The sequence below is a fragment of the Hemiscyllium ocellatum genome, chromosome 19 (genome assembly GCF_020745735.1).
Source record: "Hemiscyllium ocellatum isolate sHemOce1 chromosome 19, sHemOce1.pat.X.cur, whole genome shotgun sequence".
NCBI classification, from domain to species: Eukaryota; Metazoa; Chordata; class Chondrichthyes; order Orectolobiformes; family Hemiscylliidae; genus Hemiscyllium; species Hemiscyllium ocellatum.
Genome location: NC_083419.1, coordinates 41610517 through 41637181, shown reverse-complemented (window position 1 = coordinate 41637181; position 26665 = coordinate 41610517). Strand labels below are relative to the sequence as shown.

Here is a 26665-nt window from a genome sequence, read left to right as displayed (position 1 = left end):
GGGAATTTGTGTTGCAGACGTTTCGTCCCCTGTCTAGGTGACATCCTCAGTGCTTGGGAGCCTCCTGTGAAGCGCTTCTGTGATCTTTCCTCCAGTATTTGTAGTGGTTTGAATCTGCCGCTTCCAGTTGTCAGTTCCAGCTGTCCGTTGCAGTGGTCGGTATATTGGGTCTAGGTCGATGTGCTTATTGATGGAATCTGTGGATGAGTGCCATGCCTCTAGGAATTCCCTGGCTGTTCTCGGTTTGGCTTGTCCTATAATAGTAGTGTCCTATACAGGGGATGCAACACAAATTCCCAGCTCGGCGAACAGAACCACAACAATTTAATAACACTCTATGTTACTGCAGTGGGTAATAGAACCTCTCTTTAATGTATTAAAGACATTTTAAAGCATTTAATTCTGACAGTTCTTTCAGGGAGACTTCTTTAGAATTATCCTCCAATTGAGTACACATTCATTCTAGCCTGTTACCTCCAGCCATTTCAGATTATAACTAATCATTGACTCAAGGCATTTTAGATAGAGCTTTCTTGCCTTTTCCAATACCCCCTTTTTTTTTATTTTTCCATATGTATACTTGTTTCCCTTTCTAAAGCTATTGGGAACTTTGCTTCCTCCATGATTTCTGGTCGAGAATTTCATGTTCTAATAACCTCTTCTATATCAGAGAAAACAATTCAAACTTTTCTCCACATTCTTTCAAACCACCACCTAAGTTTAAGCCTTCTAGGTACTGACTCGTTAATGGAAGCAGTATGGATTACATCAACGTCAAGTTAGATTAGATTACTTACAGAGTGTGGAAACAGGTCCTTCGGCCCAACAAGTCCACACTGACCCTCTGAAGAGCAACCCACCCAGATCCATTCCCCTACATTTACCCCTTCACCTAACACTATGGGCAATTTAGCATGGCCAATTCACCTAATCTGCACATTTTTGGGCTGTGGGAGGAAACCGGAGCACCTGGAGGAAACCAACGCAAACACGGGGAGAATGTGCAAACTCCACACAGACAGTTGCCCGAGGCGGGAATTGAACCCGGGTATCTGGCGCTGTGAGGCAGCAGTGCTAACCATTGTGCCACCGTGCCGCCCATCGCTAGCCTTATTATCTAATGTCAAAAGAAAATCAGGGGACGGTCAATTTGCTTTATGCTATTGCTGAAGATCAATTTGTGTAACTTCGCTGAATGGAGCTGAGGAGAACAGACCTCGTTTTGATGAAGTCTGTTCCTTGATGATTATAGCCAGTACAAGCATCCACCTGGATGAGGTAGGTTAAGGAAAGATATGGTGATTACGTTGTTATCTAATGCAGAACCCAAGTGATATTCAATGGTTGAGAGTAGTGAAATGTCAGCTAAAGGCGAGGGAAATGGGTGGTCGTAGGTGATAGACAGCAGTTGGTTTCCTAGGTCTTGACCTGAGCCATACGATTGTTGAGGGCAGAAGGCAGTATCTTGAGCCAAGATCAATTAGACTTCACTACCTGTGTATCTAGCCTGCATTTGGAACAGGATATACCTAGGAATGGTAATAGTAATGAGCAAAGTGGCTATAATAGAAATAAAAGGTAGGGCATTTCTTCTGCAGTTTATTGGACATTGTCTTAACTTGACATTAGATATTATTGAAGAGATATTTGAGACCTGACTGGCCTGAGATTGCATGAGTTTTGGCCTGACTTGTGGATGAATTATTGCCAATAAGTCTACCCAATGTTTCACTTACAATTGTGTTTTGTAGTGATCATTCCTGTACTGGGGGTATTAAGAGTTAATACAGTAGCGCCTCGACATACGAACGACCCTGTTCATGAACAAATCAGTTTACGAACAGGATTGTACATAAAATTTTGCTTCAACATACATACGAAATTCAAGGTACGAACAAAGATACAAACACAAAAAGCCTGTGTGCGACCGTGTGGTTTCATTGTTCTGCTTTGCTACGCGCTTGTTGAACGAAAAAGCTCTCGGGCCCCGAGTGATCTCATTCAGTTCGTCTTTGGTGCGTGCGCTGTGAACAGCCGTCCAAGCATTCTTACGCTATCCGAACAATGGGAAAAATTTATTCGGTTCGCGAACCGGGTCCTGGAATGGATTAAGTTCGTAAGTCGAGGCGCTACTGTACTGTGGTACTGAACACTGGAAATGGTGTATTCCATCCCTGATGCATATTTATCAATCAGTGTGATTTTCCATGCTGTCTGCAGATCGGGGGTCTGAACATTTGTTTATTTTTATCGCTTCTTTTGCTAATAACCTTTGGTCCCATTCTGAAATAGATGTGTTGCTCTACTTGATATAGAATGTTCGAATAAGTGCTAAACGTTTCGATGTGTACTGTACACGACAGGGTGGCAGCTGCTTTCCTGAATACAGTCTCTATTTAATGCTTTGATCTGCTTTTAGAACTGGAAATGATTAAATAGGCATCAGCACCACCTTTGGGCGTTTGGAACAGGCTCAGCTCCTGGAATAGATGCACAGTACAACTTCCAAGTGGCTACAAGGCAGAGTGAAATCTTTTTCCTTTAATTTGCCCCATTCTCCAGACCTGAGGTGTTGACTGTATTTTTGGCTATTATTCATAGCTGCTAACCATTCGTTCAACAACACTTGATGCAAAGGATCATTATCATTGAATGATTGTCAACAGCAAATGTTGACAGGCTTATCATCTGTGGAGGGCTTCACAGTAGGTCTAATCCTGTTCTCATTTAGCATTAATATTCAAATAATTCCAACAGGGATGACTAAATATCAGCCCTGAATAATTGTATCTGCATTGTTCCACTCTGTTGTGACACCTGTATTGCCTCCCAAGCAGAAACAAGCTACGTCTTTCCTGAGCTATGTATTTGAGAGATTAATTCAGCTTTGTCTCAAGATCATGTTGATCATATTGGTATTACCTGCAGCGTGAGTGAATCAATCCATTGCATCTGTACAAAGACAACCAAAGATTTCCAAAGAATATTTTTCATCCTTTGAACAAACCAGATTCCATGCTTCCACCCTTCTTAAATACATCATGAAATAATATGGACCTACCACCCTATCTTTATTCTTTTGTAAGAGGAAGGTATGAATTAGTGACTCTGGGATCATGCTCACCAGATGAATTCCATTGTTAGCCTCACCAAAGTTTGCAGCATTAGTGGAGATCTCTGGGAATGAAGCTTTGGTGTTGTGCATGCATTTACTGTGCCCTTAGAACACAGGTGAACCTTGGCTCCTATGCCATAGATCCTGCTTCTTGAAGCCACTTGAGAATTTATAAACATATTTCCTTTCCCCTCACTCCTCCATCAGTCCAGCCTTTGACCCTGAAATGGAACCGTGGCCATATTGCCATTGTTCAGGAGGCAATTTTACTCCATCTCAATTAACACACTGACCTCCAGACTTACTCCAGGTTCCTTGGAGGCCTTGGGAGTGAAGCCCTCTTCTCAGCTCCATCCCCTTCATCAGCAGGACAGTTTGGGGCAGGTGTAGAATTCACCCCTAACAAGTTCATTGCAAAATCTCTGCAACACCTGGACCTGGTGTTTCTAGGTACTGGGAAAAAAGTGAAGACTGCAGATACTGGAGATCAGAATTGAGAATGTGGTGCTTGCTCCTTGGATGCTGCCTGACCTACTTGGTTTTTCCAGCACCACAGTCTCATTTCTAGGTACTAACAAAGTTTGAGCAGAATATGGCAATTGGGATGTGGTGACCTACCCCGATTTCATCTTTCCCTTGTTTCATTTTCAATATAAGTTGAAGAGAATAGAGTAAGAGGGAAAAGCACTTGCAGCATATCTTTTCCTCATCATCACCTTCGAGGGCAACTAGGGATGTGCAATAAATGCTGCCCCAGCCAATGATGCCCACGTCCCATGAATAAAATTTTAAAAATCTTCATTGGTCACATGTGTGAGAAATACTGGGAGTTTTAAGTTCCTACCCTGCTGGATGACAGTTATTTTCTTTTAAAAATAGCATGTTAGAATTGGAAAAGTCACAACTCAGTGAGGGTGAAAGAGCTCTTGATTCACTCAACAGTTTGTCCAGACACTAGATGAGGAGGACAGAAGGATAGTTTATCCTGGCTGACCACTGAGGCAGGCAGCTCCAGTGCCTCTGTATCAATACAGAAAACATGAAGCTTACCTTCTCAGTGCCTCCTGATCTGGACAGTGCATGTGGCAGCTCTGCTCAATGCAATCTAAAAATAGCAATGTGGATCCCACACAGGCCTGATGAGCATTGACACTGCCAGCATTAAAAATGAGCCCAATGCCTGATGAACTGGGCTGCTACATTCATGGTTGTCAGGGTTACAGCTGTAATGGGGCTTTGGTTCCTGTCCACTGTTTTTTGGGCACTGCTGACTGTTTCTGGCAGGAAGGAAGCCTGTAAATTTCCTCTGGTAAACTTTAACCAACTGTATGCTTTATTTTAATTCTCTTCAGTCAAATCTTGAGCCTCACCAGCTACTGGCATGGATGGAATTCTGACAGGCTGCTGTTACTTGCCACAGCAATGTGATGGGGAATGAGGAACCCTGTGTAATAGGAGGAGGTGGGTTTATAACTAACCCTGCAGGTTCAAGCTTCAGCAGCCTGCATCACTCCATCTTGATGTCCTTTTGAAATAGTAGAGTGGACGTGCTATCATTCCACATAATCAAAAATAAAGTACTATTTAAACAGCTGCTGTGTCATACTGAAAAGCTAAATAAATAGTAGTCTTCCTGCCAGCATGAGGAGCACACAGCCCTTCCCTCTTATTGCCGAAACCCTGGTGTGATAGGTATTTGACGTTCCCACCGCACATCCATGCTTAAAGGGGAAACCAGTATTGAGGTGTGCAATCGTGGATCACAAGTAAAAGCTCTGTAGCTCTTTGGCACAACCCTCACCACCTGCCTGGCTGGATTTCAAAGCACGTAGTTATAGTGATCTCATCTGTAAGAGGAATGAAGAGATTAGTGTGGTATTTCCTGCTGAAGGGCATTCTTCACATTTAGTGCCCAGGCTTCCCATGGCTCATTTAGGCCAGACAAATAAACAAGTCACAATGGGCATGTGCCAGAATACAAATGTCTCCATTTCAGTCAGTCACCTGAACAACCTTGAGCTTTTAGGCGACTCTGTTCAATCTGTAAAGTGATTTGTTCATACTTCAATTGTAAAGTTCAACTGACAGGTGTGTTAGGGCAAAGTCTAAGAGGGATAATACAAATGAAAAGAATCTAGGAGACAATGTGTGTGTATTGCACATCCCTATCCAAGCAGCCTAGTTTCTGGTCTGCACTCCTTGGTCCTATCCACAGTTTTTGGGGCATTAAGTTGTAAGGCCACTTTTCCAGATTTTTTCATGTAGCCAAGCTTGTACAACAAAAGATGCTGGGCTGTCACACGCAATAGCAGACAAACTGAGAACGTGCTGGTTGTAGGAACTCCCCTGGTGCTAGTGCAATGTAAATGAGAGCCACGTGGCCCAGAGCACAGAGGTAGGGGAATGGAATTTCTCAGAGTCCTTATTGGTTTATGGTAATGTGTAGGTGAGGTTTTGAAGTGGTGGGGTGGGGGAGGTGGCATTTCAGCTTCTCCCAATAGGAATGAGGAAGGGTCTCCTTTGAATTTGGAACATTCAGATTCTGTCCTAATGCAATCTCCCTGGCCACCGTTTCAATGGCTGACTGTGGGTCAGTGGCCCAGGCATCTATTGAAAGAAAGAAGGAAAGTTGCTCAAATTTATCCAACTCCGGATCCCATTACACCAATGTGACCTGGCTGTACACATGCTCTGAGAGGGGCAGTCACTGCGAATTTCCTGGCTGGACAAGGCAGGTCAGAAGCTGTTGGCAGGATGGGGTCAGTCCTTCAGAATGAGAAAGTGGGACCAGCAAAAGACGGTCTCAGAACTGGCTATGGCCACCTATGTTCCAGACTCTGCATATTCCCCATGGCTGGGAGAGGCCCTGGGAGGGGCAGCACAGTGGCTCAGTGGTTAGCACTGCTGCCTCACAGCACCAGGGTCCCAGGTTCAATTCCAGCCTCAGGCCACTGTCTGTGTGGAGTTTGCACATTCTCCCCATGTCTGCGTGGGTTTCCTCCGGTGCTCCGGTTTCCTCCCAAAGTCCAAAGATGTGCAGGTCAGGTGAATTGGCCATGCTAAATTGTCCATAGTGCTAGGTACCTTGGTCGGAGGAAGGTGGGTCTGGGTGGGTTACTCTTTGGAGGGTCGGTGTGGACTTGTTGGGCTGAAGAGCCTGTTTGCACACTGTAGGGAATCTAATCTTTTGGGCTAGGGGCTGGTTCTAGGACCAAACAACTACTGCCGTCTGTTGGCTATGTGGTGACCAGAATTAAATGACTTAGAGTCATAGAGATGTACAGCATGGAAACAGACCTTTCAGTCCAACCTGTCCATGCTGACCAGATATCCCAACCCACTCTAGTCCCACCTGCCAACAACCGGCCCATATCCCTCCAAACCCTTCCTATTCATATACCCATCCAAATGTCTTTTAAATGTTGCAATTGTATCAGCCTCCACCACATCCTCTGGCAGCTCATTCCATACACGTACCACCCTCTGTGTGAAGAAGTTGCCCCTTAGGTCTCTTTTATATCTTTCCCCTCTCACCCTAAACCTATGCCCTCTTGTTCTGGACTCCCCGACCCCAGGGAAAAGCCTTTGTCTATTTACCCTGTCCACACCCCTCAATTTTGTAAACCTTTATAAGTTTCCAATATCTGTATGTCTAAAAGCACTTCACGCTGACCCTGTCTGAAACCTGCTGGGACATGAACCCTAATTGATACCTGTTACAAAGTCCTTGACTCTGCTGAGATTTAATTATCTCTATCGCAGCTTATTGAAAGGAGTGTGCTTGCAATTGTTGGGTCTTACTGGGATATACAGTACTGTAGTCCCCACTGGTAACATTGGTGTTAGAAACAAGTTTGAAATGTCAAGGATGTACAGACTGATCTGTTGAAGCAACTTTGCTAAGGCCTTTGACATACATCCCAGTACATTCTGTTATGGAACTGGGTATAGACAAAGCCATGCAGCACCCTCTGTCATATACGCTGTGTGGCTTCACAAGACCATTTGTTTCAGCTGCATACTAAAATCCAGGATAATGTGCAGAACTCAGGCTCTTCAGCTATACATGTCAACATTTCTGTAATATCTGACAGCAAATAGTTTTGGATGTTTTAAAACACCCAAGGTGCTCTACAAATGCATGTTGTTGTTTTTGCATTCGGCATTGGTTTCAATGGGGGTGATCTGTGTGGTGTCAAAGCAGGTAGATACTGTGGATAGTCATCAGACCATCCTTACGACTAATAATGTCTCAATCCTCTGAGCTCATACATCTCCATATTCTCATGATGCTGTGAAATATTTAGGTGTCATGGGTGAAGTGGAAATATTAAATGTAATATTCTCTTGTGTAATGTGTTATCATGCTTCATAGTCAATTAAGGTTACATGCAATTTTGTGGATTTTATGAATATAATTCACAATTTATTTTTATTCGGAATTACAGCTCTGATGCCATTTGAAGATTCTAGTTGTGGCGATTCTGTGTTGTGGACTGCACCCTGATCCACTGGAACTATGGAATGTTAGACCAGATAGCTAATCTCCCCAGCTTAGAAAAGATTGAAGAGATTTCACTGTTACTGTTGTGTGATTGACAATGGGCAAGTTACCAATCACTCCCATCCCTTCTTGTGACCAGTGGTTGTAGGTGCACAGTTGAGACTTCAGTCACATTAGCATTTCCTCCTGTTCTTCATGCTACGATCCCTATTTCTTCCACATCACTATAACGAAGGCTTCTGCACACAGTTAATGAGCATCATGGCTAGTGATTTTACAAAACCAAATCAGAAAGAGTGGGGAGTGGGAGAGCTAATGACCAGAACTGTTAGGAAGACATAGACAAAAAACAAAATCCTGCAGCAACCAACATCATTTTTAATCTTGATCAGGGATTCATACATTGCCCAGTGCACTGATTACTTTGTGTGCAGGAAATAAATTTTGTACTGTAGGTAAAGCTGGCTGGTTGCACAAGCTTGAGCAGTAAAAGCTTGGTTTTGTTATCATTTGTGTTGAATGCCAGAAAGCTGGAGCATGCAGGTAAATGCAGGGAGAGCACATTACTGTAAGAACTGAAACCAGCTACAATCTGCAAACATTGCTGGACTGTTGCATTTTTGAGGTCCTGCTAATAGTTTCTGTTGAACAAACTGGAGCCTTTCATCAGCACCATCCTCCACATAGCTGTTCCTTCTCTCAAATGCTGTGAATATTTGGACATGTTTACACGGTGTGCCATTTGACCCATCATATTTCAGAATGAGAAAGAAACTTAATCTTTCAGATAATTGGCCTTTGAATGAATTGAACCCATTCACCAGCACTACATTGTCAATAAAATGAGACATTAAGAATATCTAAACTTTCTTTCGGATAACTTTCTAAAGAGAAAGTCAGCGGAGTAAATTTTGGAAATGTAACTTTAACTTGAGACAGAGTTACTCTGTCCTTTTGGGACATCACTAACTCTCTAACTGTTGTGGAGGTAAAAAATTTTGTTCTGTTACAAAACCCTGTGCAGTGATAGTGTTACTGCTATCCTACCACTAGTATATGTACACTAGTTTGTCATTGGAATAAGAAATTAAATTTAATAATATCTAGACTGATGCAAAATTGTTTTTAGGAACCCAAACTAAAATAATAGATTTCGTGTTGTCCAGCTCCAGTCAGTCTCTTTCATTTCCTGTCTCTTGTGAAACCAGTCTGATTTTGATTTTCTTTGATCTCTGATTTCTTTTTGCATGAGCCCAGTCTTTCATCATTTGGTCCTCCTTCATTTCAGTATTTGATCAGTCTCAGGTTAAATCTGGAGATCTAGTTACTTGAGTCACAGACCAGGAGTGCCCTTTTAAAATCACTGTCACCTACCTAAGTACACATATAGCACATACAAATTGAAGTTTTTTGCCAATTCTGTTAGTTCCCATTTCACCAGTGTTCCCTACCCCAACTTTCAAACAATAACTATCATTTGAAATTATTAGATTGTATTAACTCATTCAGAGTTCCTTCATATCCTCACTCAGTAAGGATTTAATTCAAGAAGGTGACTGGAAAAGTTTTTAAAACCTTTATAGAGTCATTGGCAATATCACCATTTGCAAACCACAAATTCTAGTGAAAACAATGAGTCTTGTTTGGCTATACTGGACTATAAGAAATTCTGAGCTTAGTGCATATTTTGATATTATAACTGGTTATTTCTTCTGCACCACTTCAGTGAATAGACAATGGTTCCACTGTGTTACTTTAATAAAACTATTCAACTTCAAAGAGGGAAGTTTCTCATATACAGTGGAACTTAATTGCTAACATGTTGATTTGAAACATGGAATAATATGTAGCTGAAATATTTTTATAACGCAAGAAGGATGGCATGGACCAAACAGCACCTGTGACACAGGGCAAAACACAAGCTAAACTGTGTAAAGTGAAATACAATGTTCAGACAGTATCAAAACCTCAGAAATGAAACTTGAATCTGTTAATGCTATTGTAAACGAGTTGTATCGCAGTCCTGAAACATTCTCAACCTCTGGTCTTCCTTCGAAGGATGTGATCAGCTAATATTACAAAGTATGAATAATGGCATATAAGACATGAAACCTGCAAAAAGACATGGTGCTGCATACTTTGCTCTGTTGAGATAACCACAGATTTATAAATCCTATATCCAAAAAAAATAAGTACTGAAAGAGTTAAGCTAGATATCAACTGGATTTATTCTTCAGTGCAGAGAAATTACTAAATTATACTTTCCGGCAAATGAGATTAAAATGTTTTGAAATAGATGATTGACCAAGAGTGGAGAGACTTTGAATAGAAGCTTTGAATAATTTAATAACAGTTAAATCAGATTACTAACTGGTTTGCCAAGCCTTGTCCTGCCTGTCTACTTGTATGTCTAGTCCAAGATTCACTCTCTTGATTCCTAACATCCAAAATCTGCTATTTACCTTTCTCCCATAAACCCTTTACTTTGTTCCCTCCTCTGAGCCTCCATAGGTTTCATCAGGAGGTAGGTTGTTGGGAGTTTAGGAGCCTGAACTACTATTTTTGAATTTTGTGGTCATTCACATTGGATTGTGAGGCACATACAGATTCTAAAATTGACAAGGCTGCGAAGTCTTTGAAATGCTTTTTCTCTCTTCCATCTGTAGCAAATCCATTATCTACTTTTAATAGCCTTGTCTTCTGTTACTTTCTATTCATCGTCATCAGCTTGTCAACAAATGTCTAAAAAAAACACAAACGTACTGGCAATGTTGACCACATGGTCACACAAGCTTGCTCTTCATTTTGGGAAAAGAACTGTCTGGATGTCTGGACATAAGTTTGAAGTCTTAATTTGCCTATTTGCTGTACAAAGACTGGACAAGAAATATAAAGATAAAGATGTGAATATCCAGTTTATATTTTATGATCTATGCTGCTCTGTGGTATCCACTGTGTCTGCAACTAACAATGATGAGAAACTAAATAGGATAGAGTGATAGAGCAGCAACATGTGACGTGAAAAATATTAATATTGAGTTCATGAGAGCTTAGCATCAGTTGCAACGCCTCAGTAATGTGGTTAATAGGCCATCTCTAATAGGTCATTAGGCCATCTCTAATGATTACAGAATCTCCAGGTGGATTTGTATTGATGTGAATCCTGTATTGATGGTAGGAAGACATCATGCTGTTGGGTTTGAGGAGGCGTGGCATGGAGGATACCTAACATGACATCATTGCAGTGCTAGCAGAGATCTACTGTACCAGGGTGATTGGGAATAGTGAAGGGAAGAAAGTTTGGGAAAAATGCATCAGTAAATAATGAGTGAAAAGGAGAGGACTAGGAAGAATTATCAGTTATTACGGCATCACTTCACATAACAAGTGTGGTGATGTTCTTTTTAAAAAGATTTATATTAATGTAGAGCTCTCAACACTGTTATTCTTGGTAAACAACTTAGATTGCAAATTCCTCTAATCAACAGCAGACAATTATGAGTACTGATTTTAACTCTGGGTGAGTCAGATGGTGTGTAAGAGAAACCTTCTTGTTCATCTAGTGTTAAAAGGCCTATTAAAAATTTCTGGATATTATTTTCATTTCTCTGAAATGTCTCATGATGATTGACACAAGGTGCAGAGGGCAGAAGTGAGAGATTTGCAGGAGGCTGATATTGCCTGGTCACCAAGGGTCCATTTTCCAGCAGGTTGGCTGGGAAAGATGCTAGGTGACTGCAATCACGAAGGGTGAAGAGAATGACTCGGGGAGAGAAAAATCAAGATTTCTTTTTTGGTTTGGGTGCTACTCCTGCATGAGACAAGCAACCTTGATGAAAGTAAAACATAACTGGTACTGCACAGATTACTTCAAAACCAGGAGAAAACATTATGTCATGGTGCAATGCCATTACCAGGGTATGACCTTTTCATTTTAACGTGGCTTCCAATTTTTCAGATTAGGATGTGGCAAAAACCACTCTTGCACCCTGAGTTAGTCTAAACCCTTGTCCCTGGCAATATGTCTTGTGGTCTTTTCTAATCAAATATAGGCACAGTCATTGCATCATTTATGCCTCCAGTACAAAATGACCAGACCTCTGGTTATGCAGTCTTAGGTATGCACCTTTTCAGGAGTAATTTGTAAAGCCTTAAAATTGAATGGAAACTTCAAGCAGTTTCACAGAAATCTTGAGCTTGCACTTTTATTTAACGCCTGGACTATGGGTATCATGGAAGAGGTTGCCTTTGATTTGTCTGCCTTTAGTTGCCCTGAGAAGGTTGTGGTGAACCTCCCCTGGAACCGTGGTAGTCCCTGGAGTGATGGTACTCCCACATTGGTAGGAATTTAATCCAGAACTGAAAAAAGGAATAGGGATATCTGGACAAATCAAGGAAGGTATATGTTGTAGTGGTGAAGGATCTACACTGTGTTGTTTTTGCCCTTGTTGATGAAACCCCAGATTTGGGCCAGGCTTCTGAAGTTACTGCAATGTTTCCTGTAGACACTGCAGCCATTGTATGCCTGTGAGTGGAGGAGGATAGATGTCAAAGCTCAAAATTGTGAGGAAAACTATTAATAAGGTTGGCTTTGTGCACAAGGGTCCTTAATACTATGTGAACTTTTGTCTCTTCATAAAGAGTTTAATAGTTCTTCACCTCAGAATTCTATAGATCCATTTTTTAATTTCTTCCATCAACAATGGGAATAACCTTTTTGTTTTACCCATCTCAATTGGTACATTTTCATTTACCTTAGTTCTCAAGGTGAAAGTGAGGACTGCAGATGCTGGAGATCAGAATCAAGATTAGAGTGATGCTGGAAAAGCACAGCAGGTCAGGCAGCATCCAAGGAGCAGGAAAAGTGATGTTTTGGGCAAAAGCCCTTCATTCTGATAAAGGGCTTTTGCCTGAAACATCGCTTTTCCTGCTCCTCGGATGGTGCCTGACCTGCTGTGCTTTTCCAACATCACACTAACCTTGACTTAGTTCTCAAGATGCTAAGATTCAACAATCCATTGAAAAATATATCAAAAGATTTGTGGCAGCTACTAGAACACTAGTACCTGGAATCACTGGTTGATGAGGAACATATTCCCTTCCATGTTCCATTCAAAGGTTTTGTTGTTAATGGGGAATATTAGATGTAGGTCAGTTGCTTACCCACAGTTAGAAAGGGAGACAAAAACCAGGCTAAGTGAAATATCCCCAGACTGAGTCATGAACCAGTTTATTGAAATATGTGAGCAGTACACGCAAGTTTCAGTTGTGTGACAAGAAGAAGCCAAAGAAGATGAAAAAGAAAATACTGAGTCAATATTTTTTAACAAATGAATATTCTGATCACTGGATTCAGAAGCAAACCTTGTATTCATGCAGTGACTTGCCATATCCTCAGAAACACTTTATAAGCTTCCATACCTAACAGTTGCCCAGACACAGTGAATGCATTAAATTATCAGTTTAATATTGTTTAAGGGTTCAAAGAAAGAAGGAATGCTGGCTAGAACCAATTCTTCAAGTAGGGCCAAAGATCTGTTACATCTGTCTCAATCACTGGAACAAGTAGATTAACTAATTATGTACCTACCTTTTTAACAAAAAAGGAGACTTGCACATTGTAATCTTAACCTCCTGAATCATACTATGTCAGAATCACTTTGGTGTTTGGGGAGTTAAGTAGTAGATCTTAACACTGTGGTTGTTACTGCTGGATGTCAGATCATGAACTGTGTGCCATTTATCAAGTTTCAATACCCATCCCATCTGATTCTTCATTCTGGACAATCAGTTGACACTTACCCATTTTATGTTTGGATCCTCTCTGCTTAAAGTTTCCCTGCCTGTCCTGTTTCACTCCCAAATCAAAAATGTACCATAAATTTACAACAGCAGGATTGTAAAGTCTGCAGGAACATGGTAATGAGTGGTTTCAGAAAAGTACAAATGTTGTATTTTTTTAAACATCATGTGTACATGGCACTATGCTTCATCTGGCTGTTCGGCTCTCGCTGAAGCATGTTTGCTTGCTTTTTAAAGCTTTTAGTTCTGCACAGAACAGGAAAAAGGTGTGCAATTACACCGTTGATGTGAGACTGTTGAGCCAATTAGAGAAATTGCTTGTATGTTGAACACAATTGTTCCAGAATACTCCACTTGACAGCGTTCTAATATGTAAGTGAAGAAGTAGCTGAACCCTAAAACATGTAAAAATAAATTTAGCCTGTCTGGCACACAGTGCATCAGGGTGGTTACTTTTAGGTAGTAAATATTTAAGAAGATAGTCCCCTCTATGACATAGCTGTAAACTTACTGAGGTTTAATTTGAAACAAAAATGATAGGCGAGTGTTGCATATTTAAGCTGACATATAAAATCTCACCATACAATACACCACATAAAACAGGCCAGGAACAATGAAATTAATCATCTTACTTTTAGCCTAACAGCAGTCTGTTCAGAATCATATTTTACTCTGAGTCACTCCGAGCTATCAGGAATCAAATGGTTAACATTTACAACACTTTTACAATTTATCAAAGAAAGCCTCTACTTCAAAGCCAGTTACAAAATGGGAAAAAGCAAAAAGGATGAGATATAAATATTGCTAAAGAAAGAAAAATGATGAAAGGCACAAGTTGAGTTGACCTGGATTAGAGAGAAAGCTGCCATGGGATTCCCCTGCAAGTCTGAAGTGATGATTTGAGAAAGAAGTTATTCCTGTTAAAATTACATTTTTCTAAAATCTCCTTTGGTAGAATCTCTCTCAACTCCAGCACCTTTTACCCCTTTTTTTTCTACCACCACCACCTTGCCAATAAATAAGAAGAGATGCTCCTTACCTATGTCAGAGTTGCAGAAAGCGTCCTGGGGATGGTTTGGCATGCAAGTGCATGCCTCCGTTAGATCATTGAGTTGTATACTGCTCAGAGCCAGCAGCACACTCAAAGCTGCTGTGATAGAAATCGCCATTCCGTCTGAAAAGCTCTCTTTTTATTTTGGAGAATGAAATGTTTGATGAATCAAGAGTTTGAGGAATTGAACAGCAGTAAGGGAAACTATGTAAACTACGTTGTTTTAATGTTCTAAGGGATGACTGTTCATTCTTCCTCTGCTCCCTCTCTCTGTCTCTCTCGCCTGCTGACTGAGAGAATATAACTACCTACCATGTATTAGACAAGTGACAGGATAGTTCAGCCCACCCCCTTAATGTAGCAGCCAATTAACAAGTAGCAGATGGTTGTGATGTCAAAAAGGAGTGAGTGGCAGGAGTGGGAATCTGGAATATAGAAGGACATTCTAATGTTTCTGCGATAAACAGCTGCCTTGTTAGCAATTGAAAAGGGGAAACAAATTAACTAATAGTGAAAGAAACAGACCTGTAGAAACCCAACTTCAGACTAAGAGGGGTGTGTTAAATATTAAGCTAAATTGTTAATAATTTAAATATAAATAGCCTGGTATTGAAAACAGTCCTGACTTTGTTCTACCATCTACTGCACCTCCCACACCTTTTTTTTCAAAATTCAGTGGATTGTGATAACCCTGAGGAAGCTGGAGCATCATTGTGTACGTGTAAAAAAAGATGAAGAGAGTGAGAGGGTGGGAAAGCAAGGCGGGGTGCACTCCATTCCTGTTTGATTGTGTGTCTCCCAGCAAGTTAACAATGACAGGAAGGAATGAGATTAAATATTTACAAATTGAGGAGTGGGAGTCCCTGCAGAGACATCTGTTGTACATAGGCCAGAGTGTTAGCTGGAACCGATGTGGCCAGTTTGAATGTCTGGTGGGGATGAGAAATAAAGTGATTCCTGAGAAAAGGGAGCTGTGCACAAGTTTCTTGGGGTTAGCAAATGAAGACAGTGTGTTTTTCACTAGTGTGTCATTGTCCACAATGTATATATACATCTGTCTGCAGTGTGACTAATTTTCATCCGACTAAGAATTAAATAAATATATTGAGTCCATGGACACTATTTTTGCCAGTTTTTGTTTTGCTTTTGGCAATGAACTACAGAAAACCTAACTGTGATATCACATACATCCCTGTTCCAAAAGTGATAGAATGTTGTTTGGTATATAGTAAGTCAACTACAGCATTGCCATAGTTAGTTTGTGTTCATGTAATTTTTCAAATTTTTTAGCTTAAAATGGAGCTTATATTTATACAATAATTATATTTCTTGTTTACAACGGGGGGGTATGGTGTAGCACATGAAAAGTCAATGCCAAATGTGACCAGAGTTAAAGGAGGAGGAGCACAGAGATGAAATTCATTGTGAAGTCATACATTCATAGTTCTGTTGTTTCTGTTGTTTTGATCAGCATTTATATTGAAAACGCCAAAACCAACTTGTTAAGCAGTGCTTACACTCTTCTGCCAGCATTGGTATTGCACTGTCTCCACTGGTGAAGGCCAAAATTACATCATTATAAAAGGGAAAAGTTTACATGAGGTACTTTTTATAATAAACATCCATCTAGGGTGAAAAAGTGCAGAGAGATAAGATCCCTATTACTATAAAGTCTGTGTGGTATGGTTTACTGTAAGGTTGGGGATTTTTTTCATTTCATTTTAACATTTTTATGCAATAGGTTTGATATGAATCTTGATTGATTCCGGCTGAAACTTTACTACAATTTCCTTTAAACATTGAATTTCTCAGTTCTGTCCATTATCTTGCTGAAATCGTAAATGTGTAGCTTTCATTTTGTAATATGTCACTTTGTCTACATGCTTAGTTTTTTTTATGATTTATTGTTTTTGGAGCTGAAAAGATGCAGAAGGTTGTTTGAGATATTCACCAGTTGATTATTTGATATTCAGGAATCCTGCAGCAGAGAATGGAGTTCAGTTGCACATCGAGCCAATCTCTGCTTGGGCCTTGTGTCAGCAGATTGCACAGTGATAATGATGGCCAGGCATTCTGAGGTTTGCTGGTGAGCAGGGATGTCTGCAGTTTTGGCAGAATTAGAATGGAGGTCCCAAAATTTGAGAGAACCGACAGAAGGATTTTGAGTTTTGAGTTCCATTAAATGGACATTATTGTGGAGAGGAAACTTAAAATTTGATAGAACCCAATGTTGTGTGTTCTTGTGGGTTCCTGAGCAGGAGTAAACTTATATTTAAATGGCATCTTTAATATGGGAAATATCCTACTGAAGTGTAATAAGAAGAAAGTCAACACCAAGATAAGGGAAGAAATAGATAGCAAGTGTGGCTGATGGCTGGGGTAACATCGCTGAAATTAAAGAGTAGAAACAGGCAGAGAGGTTTAGAAAGAAAATTACAGTGCTTTAGGATCTGGAGTGCTCAAGGTACAGCCATCAATGATGGGGGTTAAGGAAATTAAGCTGAAGGACTCTGAGGAATGCAGCAGCCTCTGGTGTTTGAAGGCTGGAGAAAGTTATAAAGATTAGGAGCAAGGCCAGGACGAGTTTCACATGCATTTAAGGCAATGGAGACCCAAAAGCTAATGTAGGTTAGGGAGCTCAGAATGAAATTGAATGTTGTGTTGTATAGGATAGGAAAGCCAATGTTGGGGAGAGCTGAATTGATGGAATATGGCGGAAGGAGACCGTTGGAATAGTTGAGTATGAGGATGACAGTGGCCTTGGTGAGGTTTTTGAATGTGGGAGCAGAGCAACATGAAGAGGGGAGAAGTGCTCTTAACCCTGCTTCTGAAGTATGCCATTGACACCATTGGTGAGATGGTATTGTGCAGGCATACTAGGTGAAATGTAAGCACTGTCACTTCATTAGGGACAAGCCATTCTCTCTGTAGAATCACCAACATTTAATGTTAAGTTTTTCTTTTGATCAAAACACATTTATGTTTGTGAATTGCTTTAAAAATCCAGAGCCAAGAGTGTGGTACTGGAAAAGCACAGCAAGTCAAGCAGCATCCGAGGAGCAAGAAAATCGACGCTTCAAGCAAAAAGCCCTTCAGCTTTTGCCCAAAACACCGATTTTCCTGCTCCTCAGATGCTGCCTGACCTGCTGTGCTTTTCCAGCACCACACTCTTGGCTCTAATCTCCAGCATCTGCAGTCCTCACTCTCGCCTTAAATAATCCAGAATTAATAGAAAGAGCAAATCACCGGGCCAAGAAATAAAACCAGAAATCCTGGAAATACTCAGCTAGTTAGGCAGCCTCTGTGGAGGGAGAAATGTTTCAGCTCTATGAGCTTCAAGAAAATGTGAAAGTGTCGGTGATGAATCAGATTTTAAAGTACAGAATCAGGGAAAGAGCAAAGATTTGAGAAGGCACAGTCAGAAGTCACATGACACTAAGTTCTATTCCAACAGGTTTATTTGAAATCACAAGCTTTCAGAGCACTGCTGCTTTATCAGGCGAACACCAGCACTCCACAACATTGATAAGGCAGGAGAGACTAAAAAGATGGTTTGGGTTTTCTGATAGCTAGACGATTGTCTTTACAGTGCAATTGGGAATTACACATGGGGTCCTCACTGATTCCCTGACGTCACACACACCAAGAGATTTGCCCTGGAAATTAAAAATTCTGCACTTACTTCAATTTCCCAGATTTCTGCTCTTGCCCCTTCTCCTCCTTGTAAAACAATGAAGTGTTCTCTTTCATATTTTTTCTTTATTCATTCATGGTATGTGGGTGTCACTGGTTGGACCTACACTTATTGTCATACCAAATTGCGCAGAAGACAGTTAAGAGTTAACCCCATCGCTGTGGGTCCAGAGTCACATGCAGTCCAGGTAAGGGTGACAGATTTCCTTCTCTAAAGGACATTAGTGGACTAGATTGGCAATGTGTTTCATTGTCATCATTAAACTCTTATTGCCAGAGTATTATTGAATTCAACTTCCACCATCTGCCAAGGTGGTGCCCTGAGCATTGCCTCGATCTCTGGATTAATGGTCCAATGATAAAGCCATCACCTCCCCCATCTTGCACTTGGCTACCCACTACATTCAACAACCTATCCTTTGTTATTTCTGCAATGTCCAACACAAGGTCATCAATCAAGTCTTCAATTCCCCCTCCACTTTTAGCATTCTGAAAGGACCATTTCCTTCCCAAAACGTTGATCCATACCTCAGGAACTCCCTAACACACCCTCCACTGCATCTTCCCCTTGTTCTTCCTTCCTTCCTTCACACCATCCTAGAACATGAAGTGTTTCATCAAGCAGAGCAATTAATTTGAAATAAGAACAGAAATTGCTGGAAATACTTAGTAAGATAAACACATCTGTGTGGGGGCAGAGAGAGAGAGAGAAGCAGGGTTATGGTTTCTGGTCAACAATATCCATTGCAACCTGAAAAGGTAGTTTGGGCAGAATTTTCTGAGCCCACTCAGCAGTTTTCAAGGAAAAGGAAGAAGAATTTAATTGAGCTGACTGAACATTACTGTTTCCTGACAACAGGTTAAATTTTTGGAACCAAGTTCTCAAAACTTTTCGTGCGTTTTAGCTTGTGCATTCGATAATATGTCATGAATACACGTTAGGATATCAGATCACTGAATCCAAGGCCATGAGTGTCATTTTGTTAGTTAAAAACAGAAAACCTATGTTGGCAAGCACAGCTAACATATATCTACTGAATACCTGGTGAGGTAGATTCTTTGTCCCTGGTCTGGTGACTAAAACATTAATCTGCCATTTGGCTCCGTGAAAAACATGCAGCTGACTCAGCATTGAATGCCCACGGAATGTTTATAATGTCTCGATTTGAAAACAAATGACTTTGTTTAAATATTTGTTGACACTCAGAATTCAGAGGCATTTGCAATACTGCGATAGTATCACTACCTCACCTGAATGGGGAATGCTTGTTTCATGACTCTGTTTGAGATTGATACTCTGTTTATCATATATTATTTTAGTCACTTTGTATGAGGTCTGCATTGAGTCATAGGCATCTACAGCAAAGGAAAAGACCCTTTGGCCCATCCCTTCCACGCCAGTCAAAAGTAAGTTCCTCACTATTAAATTCATGTTTTCCAGCACTTAGCCCACAGCCCTGTATACTTTGGCATTGCAAGTGCACATCTAAATATTTCTTTAATGTTGAGGTTTCTCCTCTACCATCCTTACGGGCAATGAGTTCCAGATCCCCACCACCCTCTGGTTCTTCACATCCCGTCTAAATCTTCTGCCCATTATCTTAAATCTATGTCCCTTGGTCGTTGGTCCCCCATCAAGAGGTAAAATTTCTTCCTGTCTACCCTACCTCTGCCCCTCATTATTGTTTACATCTCAGTCATGTCTCCCTCTCAATCCTTATTGCTGCTGCAAGAAAAATAGCTGGATCTGGCTCTCCAAAATGGCCATCCCCCTGTCCATGGGGACAGTCGTATGCTCAGGTGTCAGGATGAGAACATCAGACAGACATGGACATGCTCCTCTGCCCCATTCTCTGTTCTGTATCATTCTTTGACACCTCTGCCAAATGTTAGTCCTAGTCATGCAACATAGAAACAACCCCTTCAGCCCAACATGTCTGTGCTGATCAATAAACATCAAGCTGCACTAATCCCATATACTTACACTTAGTCCACAGCCTAGTGTGTCCTTACATTTTAAATAATCATCCAGCTGTTCCATTGCTGGCCCTTGCGTCCCCATCAATTCATGTGGACACATCCAGACGCTCAATATCTGCATTATACTCAGCACAGAGTCATACAGCATTGAAACAGACCCTTTAGTCAATTCATCCATGCCGACCAGGTTTCCCAATCCAAACCAAACCAGTCCCTCTGCCTGTGTTTGGCGCATATACCTCTAAACCTTTCCAAATCACACACCTGTCCAAATGTCTTTTAAATGTTGTAACTGTATCTGCCTGTACCACTTCATCTGGCAGTTCATTCCAAATACTTACCACATCTGCGTGAAAATCTTTACCCTCTCACCTTAAGTCTAAGCCCTCTAGTTTTGAACTCCCTTATCCTAGGGAGTTTTGACTATTTACACTATCCGTGCCTGTCATGATTTTATAAACCTCTGGAAGGTCATTTCTCAACCTCCTATACTCCAGGGAAACAAGTCCGAACCCCTATCCAGCTTGTCCTTATAACTCAAACTCTTCAGTCCCAGTAACACCCTTGTAAATCTTTTCTGCACCCTTTCCAATTTAATAATAGCCTTCCTATAGCAGGGCAACCAGAACTGTAGACAATACTTCAAAAGTGGCCTCACCAATCTCCTGTATAGCCACAACATAATGTCTCAACTCCTATGCTCAGTTCCCTGACCAATGAAAACAAGCGTATCAAATGCAGCCTTAACTACTTGTCTACCAGTGACACAACGTTCAAGAAACTGAACCCCTAGATTTCTCTGTTTGACAACACTCCCCACGGCCCTATCGTTAACGATGTAAGTCCTGCTATGCTTTGTCTGATTGAAATGCCATATCCTGCATTTATCTAAATTAAACACCATCTGCCACTCCTCAGCCCATTGGCTTGTCGACCAAGATCCCTTAGATAAGCACTCTTCGATAACTTTCTTCACTGTGCACTATGCTACCGATTTTGGTGTTATTGCAAAATTATTAACCATGCTTCCTAAATTCTCATCCAAATCGTGTATATAAATAACAAAAAGCAATGGACTCAGCACTGATCTCTGTGGAATATTGCAGGTCACACGCCTCCAGTCCAAAAAGCAACCCTCTACCACCATCCTCTGTCTCCAACTGTCAAAACCAATTTTGTACCCAAATTGGCTAGGTCTCCCTGAATCTCATGTGATCTAACCTTGTTAACCAGTCTACCATGTGGAATCTCGTTGAAGGCCTTTCTAAAGTCCATTATTCAATGGTCCTCCAAGTGTTGGATGCATTGTCTACTTTTCTGTCTCTTGTGTTCTGTGCCAGTTCAGTCCTGACCAGTATGTGATCCTGAACATAGTCTCAATATCTTATCTCTCCCTGCCTGAAATGAATGTCCCTGAGCTGGTGGAGAATGAGGTGGAATGCCTTGATGGTGCATCCTCTGAGGGTGCAGGCTTTATCTCCTCAACATGACGTGTCTTCTGTAAGGCTGGGAGCGAAGGGCCTGTAGGGCTGGGGCTCCTCCTCCTCAGTCCCTTACTTGACTGTATTTTGGAGGATGCTAAGAGAAACATAAAGGTTCATAATGCCCCATCTTTACCCAAAATTTCATTAAGGCATTGATACTTGATGGGCAGCTGCTTGGAGAAGTGGGGACTGCAGATGCTGGAGATCAAATTCAAAACGTGTGGTGCTGGAAAAGCACAGCAGGTCAGGTAGCATCCGAGGAGCAGGGGAGTCAATGTTTCGAGCAAAAGTCCTTCAGGATACATTCCTGATGAAGAGCTTAAGCTTGAAATGTCAACTGTCCTGCTTCTCGGATGCTGTCCAACTGGATTAGCTCGTTGGGAGGCTTTCTCATCAGATGGTTACCAATTTCCTCTCAGCACAAGCACATAGATGCTTACCTGTTACCTCGACTCTGTGTAGGGTAAGGAGCCTTCTGTCAGGAATCCTTCCCCAGTTCTGTCTACCTTCATAAACCAAAAGAGAAAATACTAGAAAATCTCAGCAGGTCTGGCAGCATCTGTAAGGAGAGAAAAGAGCTGACGTTTCGAGTCTAACTGACCCTTTGTCAAAGCTGAGTACCTTCATGCTGCTTTTGTATATTCTTCTCTTGCTGAATGAGAGAAACGTTAAAAGACATTTCCATGCAGACATGAGCACTATGCCTACATTGATAGATAGAGACAGAGATGTGAATCTCCAGAGCTGTATTACTTGTAAGAAAAATGTAGTATTGGGGAAGTTGAAATTTTCAGTGTTCTGCATTAGATAGAGTTGATTGGGATCAGTAAAGCTTTACATGATGTGTACGATAATATTCACGTGAGGTGTCCATCCTGTAGCCACATTTTTTGGTGGTGCCTTTACCTCAGACAGGCCTTTGGTGAGAAGCAATGTGATGTGTATGCTTTTCGAGTTGTGGTGAAAGGCCAATGAGCTGGTGGTATGTGAGCTGTTGAGTGGTGTGGTTCTAGTCCTGTTTAACTGATCAAGCCTGGCTGATGGGAAGGAGGCAGTAGAACTGTGCTGCAAGTTAAATAACATGGGCAGGTGCAATGGGGCAACAAACATTGATTATACATGAGGTAATGTGTTGGAGATATCTGACGCCCTGTCAAGCTCATACTTGTAGGGGAATAAAGCATTGAGTAGACAGTGGCGCTTATCCTGGCAGTAGACAAGAGATCATTCATTCTCTTGTGATTTGGTATCTGGTCGTACCTCGGGTTGGCATGGCTGCTGACCATTTGATCCAGGCTGCTGTTATAACTCATGATAGCCTCTTGATGCCATCCTCAGAAACAGTACAAACCTTGTCGCTCTGACATTCTACAGGAGAATGTCAAGGCAGGAGTTGCTAAAGCATGGGGCTCCCTTTAACAGGACTCCAATGGCTGCAGGGGTGGCTGAAGTTGACAAGCTGGGGATTCATTGTTGTTCCTAGTCTGCAGAAAGTGAAATGTCTTTTAAATTTGGCACTCTGAAGTTGAAGCCTGTAGGCTTCAGAATTGCCTGCCCACCCACCAGTAAAATTGGACATCTTAGCAACACATGAACAGGTAGCGAGAATAAACAAACGTACCTAGTGTATTAAACCTGCCCTGCCGCTGAGTACAGCTCCCTCCTGCTTTTTAGCTGCCTCCACATTTAGCCTCAGAAATGTAAATTTTGCCATCTGATTCTCACTCCATGGATACTGTCTTACCTACTGAGGATTTCCAACATGTTTCTGTTTTAATTTACGACTTCCAGTTTCTGCAGTATTTCCTGGGAAGTTCTTGAGTGGCCACTTAAACATATTAAACATGTTAATCAGAAAACTGACATCCACAATGACATAAGGTAATTCCAGTCACAATTTTGTGGTTGATTGACTGATGTTTACCACTTGACTCAGCGGAATTAACATGTTTTGGCATTTGGCTCCATTAATCATATTTCCCGATGTATAGCTTCATGTTAATAACAAGTTTATTGTGTTAGTAATGTGTCCACCCTCTGTTAGAAAACTCTCAGACCTATAATTCATGAAAAAGAAGTAATTGATGTTTTAAGTACTTTTGATTTCTTTCTTTCTTGAATATATCAAAAACAGGGTTCCAACCCATGGGAACTTAATGATTTAATACCTCATTGTTCTCAATGATTCAAAATATATTGACGTTCCTATGACAAAATCTCTTGGTTGCTTGTTGAGATACACAGTATATAAGTGATGTGTCTGTTTCTATAGTTACCAGTTAAGAATCCAGCAATTCTAGTTACAATGTCAATTAAGTAGCAGATAAAATGGATGGAGAATAGTCTCCGTGAAAAGGGCTGTTTGTCACGGGCTTGAGAGAAAATTCATGTACGTGTGTGTGTATATGTTAAAATTACTCAGCTTGCATTTCTTTGAACAGAGAGAAAAGCCAAAGACTCTAATTAAAAGGCATACATTCTCAGCCAAACTCTATTTACACCAGGCCAAGCATGCATCATTAATTTGTATGAACTAATTACTGGAGGCTGATGCAACATAAAGAAATCTTTTCTCGTATGATTATTACTCATTTGTGGAGGAGAATGCAACAGTTCGATCATTTGGAACAGTGAGCAGTAATTTAAATAATTTAAATAATGAATCAAGTATTTTTAACTCTGTGAAATCTTACCACAGACTCCCCATATCATGCAGCAATTGTCATTGGATAACTGCCACATTACAGACTTTCAAATCTCCATCAGGGCTGCTGTGAGCTGTTCACTATATAATGTGTCCTAACAACCTTCTGTGGTTAGCACTGCTGTCTCACAGTGCCAGGGACCCAGGTTCGATTCCAGCCTCTGACAACTGTACATGTGGAGTTTGTACTTCTTCCTGTGTCTCTGTGTGGGTTTTCTCTGCATGCTCTGGTTTCCTTGCACAATCCAAAATTGTGCAGTTTAGGTGGATTGGCCATGTTAAATTGCACCATAGTGTCCAGGGATGCGCAAGCTAGGTGGATTAGCCATGGAAAGTGCAGAGTTACAGGGATGGGATAGGTCTAGATGAGCCACTCTTCAGAGGGTCAATGTGGACCTGATGGGCTGAATAGTATGTTTCACTCTGTAGAGCGTCTATGATGTGACCTGAAGAATATTATTCAGAAGGCAGCCAAGTCTACTGGTCATTTGCTGATAGCAGAATCATCGATTGAAGCTATGTGATAGGTGCCCGGGTTCACCTGCTCCACATCGTCTTCATTAGGCTTCTTAAAGCTTTCTAAAAATCAGCTTTTCTGAACCAGACCACGTAATACTTGATATTGGCAATGATCTGCTTCCTTTGGAGCTCAAGCCTACAATTTCTCACATATTTGTGTTGACAAGGGATGAAAGAAATAACTCACATTTATGGAGCACCATTTATGATCTTAGAATAATCCAAAGAGATTTATAGCCAATCTCCCAGTCCTGTGCTCACTTGCCTTCACACTTCCTATTTCTCAGTTTTGAGAAAATGCACTGGCTTGTCCTCTACTAAAGTGTTGTGACAGCAGGGTGCAGGAGCAGGGCTGATTTGGGTCTCCCTCTCAGATCACTATTTCATAAGAATAGAATCCTGCTCGGCTTCCCTGTCATGATCTAAAATGCAGGTCCGTAACATTAATAGAAAGTACAAAGTCTAACAGTGTGCAGTGTTTGGCAAGAATAGAAAGGTGTCACATGGTTCAAAAAGGTTTCAGCTATGAAGTAAAGTGCAAAAATGCTCACTATCAGGATTTAGCCATCCCGTACAAGAATACACTCTCATTATCGCTAGTGCTCGCACTCTGACCAGCTGACATGAAAACGTTACTAAAACATAAATAGAACCAAATCATAATGCAAGTTAGAAGCCCCTGTCACAAAAGTGAAATCTTTTATAGTTTAGTAAAGCTGCCTGCACATGGATGAAACCCTGTAGGGGCCCTTTCAGAGACAGAGGGAGAGAGAGACTCCGGAGCATTGCTGAATGCTGCCTGTAAATGGTTGCTGCTGCTCAAACTCTGATCAGTGCAAGTTGTTGGGCAGGATTCCAGATCCGTCCATATACTCAGCAGCTCTTTTATATCAGACCGCTCCATTTTAGGAAAAAGAAAGAAACAGGTTAGTGCTCCCAGAGAGAAAAAAAACAAGTGAAGCATTTGTTTTTCCTCTGGAACTTTGCGATTTGGCTCGTCCTATTTATGACCGACATAATTTCACTAAAACAGGCCAGTTCACAGTAGCTGCCAAGGGAATCGTGTAGGGAAAAATAATGCAATCGCTTAACCTGGTAACAATTAGACAAAAAGCAGCTTGTTGCCAGTCAGGATTTAATTAATCGAACACATGGCTGTAAGGTACGAAGCCCAACACTAAAAACTGTCTAGTTGTCCTGTTTGCTGGACAGAATACAAAGTCTTTTTTTAAATGGTAAACCTTTGCATTTAATAAGGGTAGTATCTGAAATTGTTAACTGTCAAAAAATACTCTATTTCATCAGAGGCAACTTAAAAACAAAATGCCCTAAGTTTTTGACAAACGTTTGGTTGAACAGAAAGAATGTGTGTTGAGTTTTTTTCCATTATCGGAGTCAAAGCCAGACAGGAGAGTGGTTAAACTGGATCCAAAATCCCTAATACTCCGGTCTCATATTTACTTGCCAACCCACCCAGGAGCTGGATAACCTGGTTTCCTAGCCTCTGACCTGTTTTTGCAGCCACAGTTTTAATATGACTAGTCCATTTCAGTTTCTGGTCAACGGTAACCCCAGGATACTGATAGGGGAGACTTCAGCAATGGTTAATGCTGTTGAATGTCAAGGGGTGATATTTAGATTCTGTCCTGGAAATGGTCATTGCCTGGCACTTTTGTGGCATGAATGTTACTTGCCACTTGTCAGCCCGAGACTGGTTATTGTCCAGATTTTGTTGCCTTTAGATTGTTTCAGAATCTGAGGAGTCATAAATGGTGCTGAATGTTGTGCAATCATGAGTGAACATCCACACTTC

At 41.2% G+C, this 26665-nt stretch overlaps 2 protein-coding genes across 2 annotated transcripts in view; one reads left to right on the top strand and one right to left on the bottom strand.

Annotated features, from left to right (window-relative positions):
• The window catches only part of LOC132824949 (metalloproteinase inhibitor 3), a 33585-nt gene extending 18809 nt beyond the window's left edge, over positions 1-14776 (bottom strand). Inside the window, exon 1 of the mRNA XM_060839848.1 lies at positions 14461-14776. Coding sequence (XP_060695831.1) covers positions 14461-14590 — 130 coding nt within the window. The 5' untranslated portion in view covers positions 14591-14776. The remainder of the gene's footprint in view (positions 1-14460) is intronic.
• Positions 1-26665, top strand: part of LOC132824721 (synapsin-3-like) — a 298538-nt gene that overhangs the window by 209951 nt on the left and 61922 nt on the right. The gene's annotated exons all lie outside the window — the stretch shown is intronic.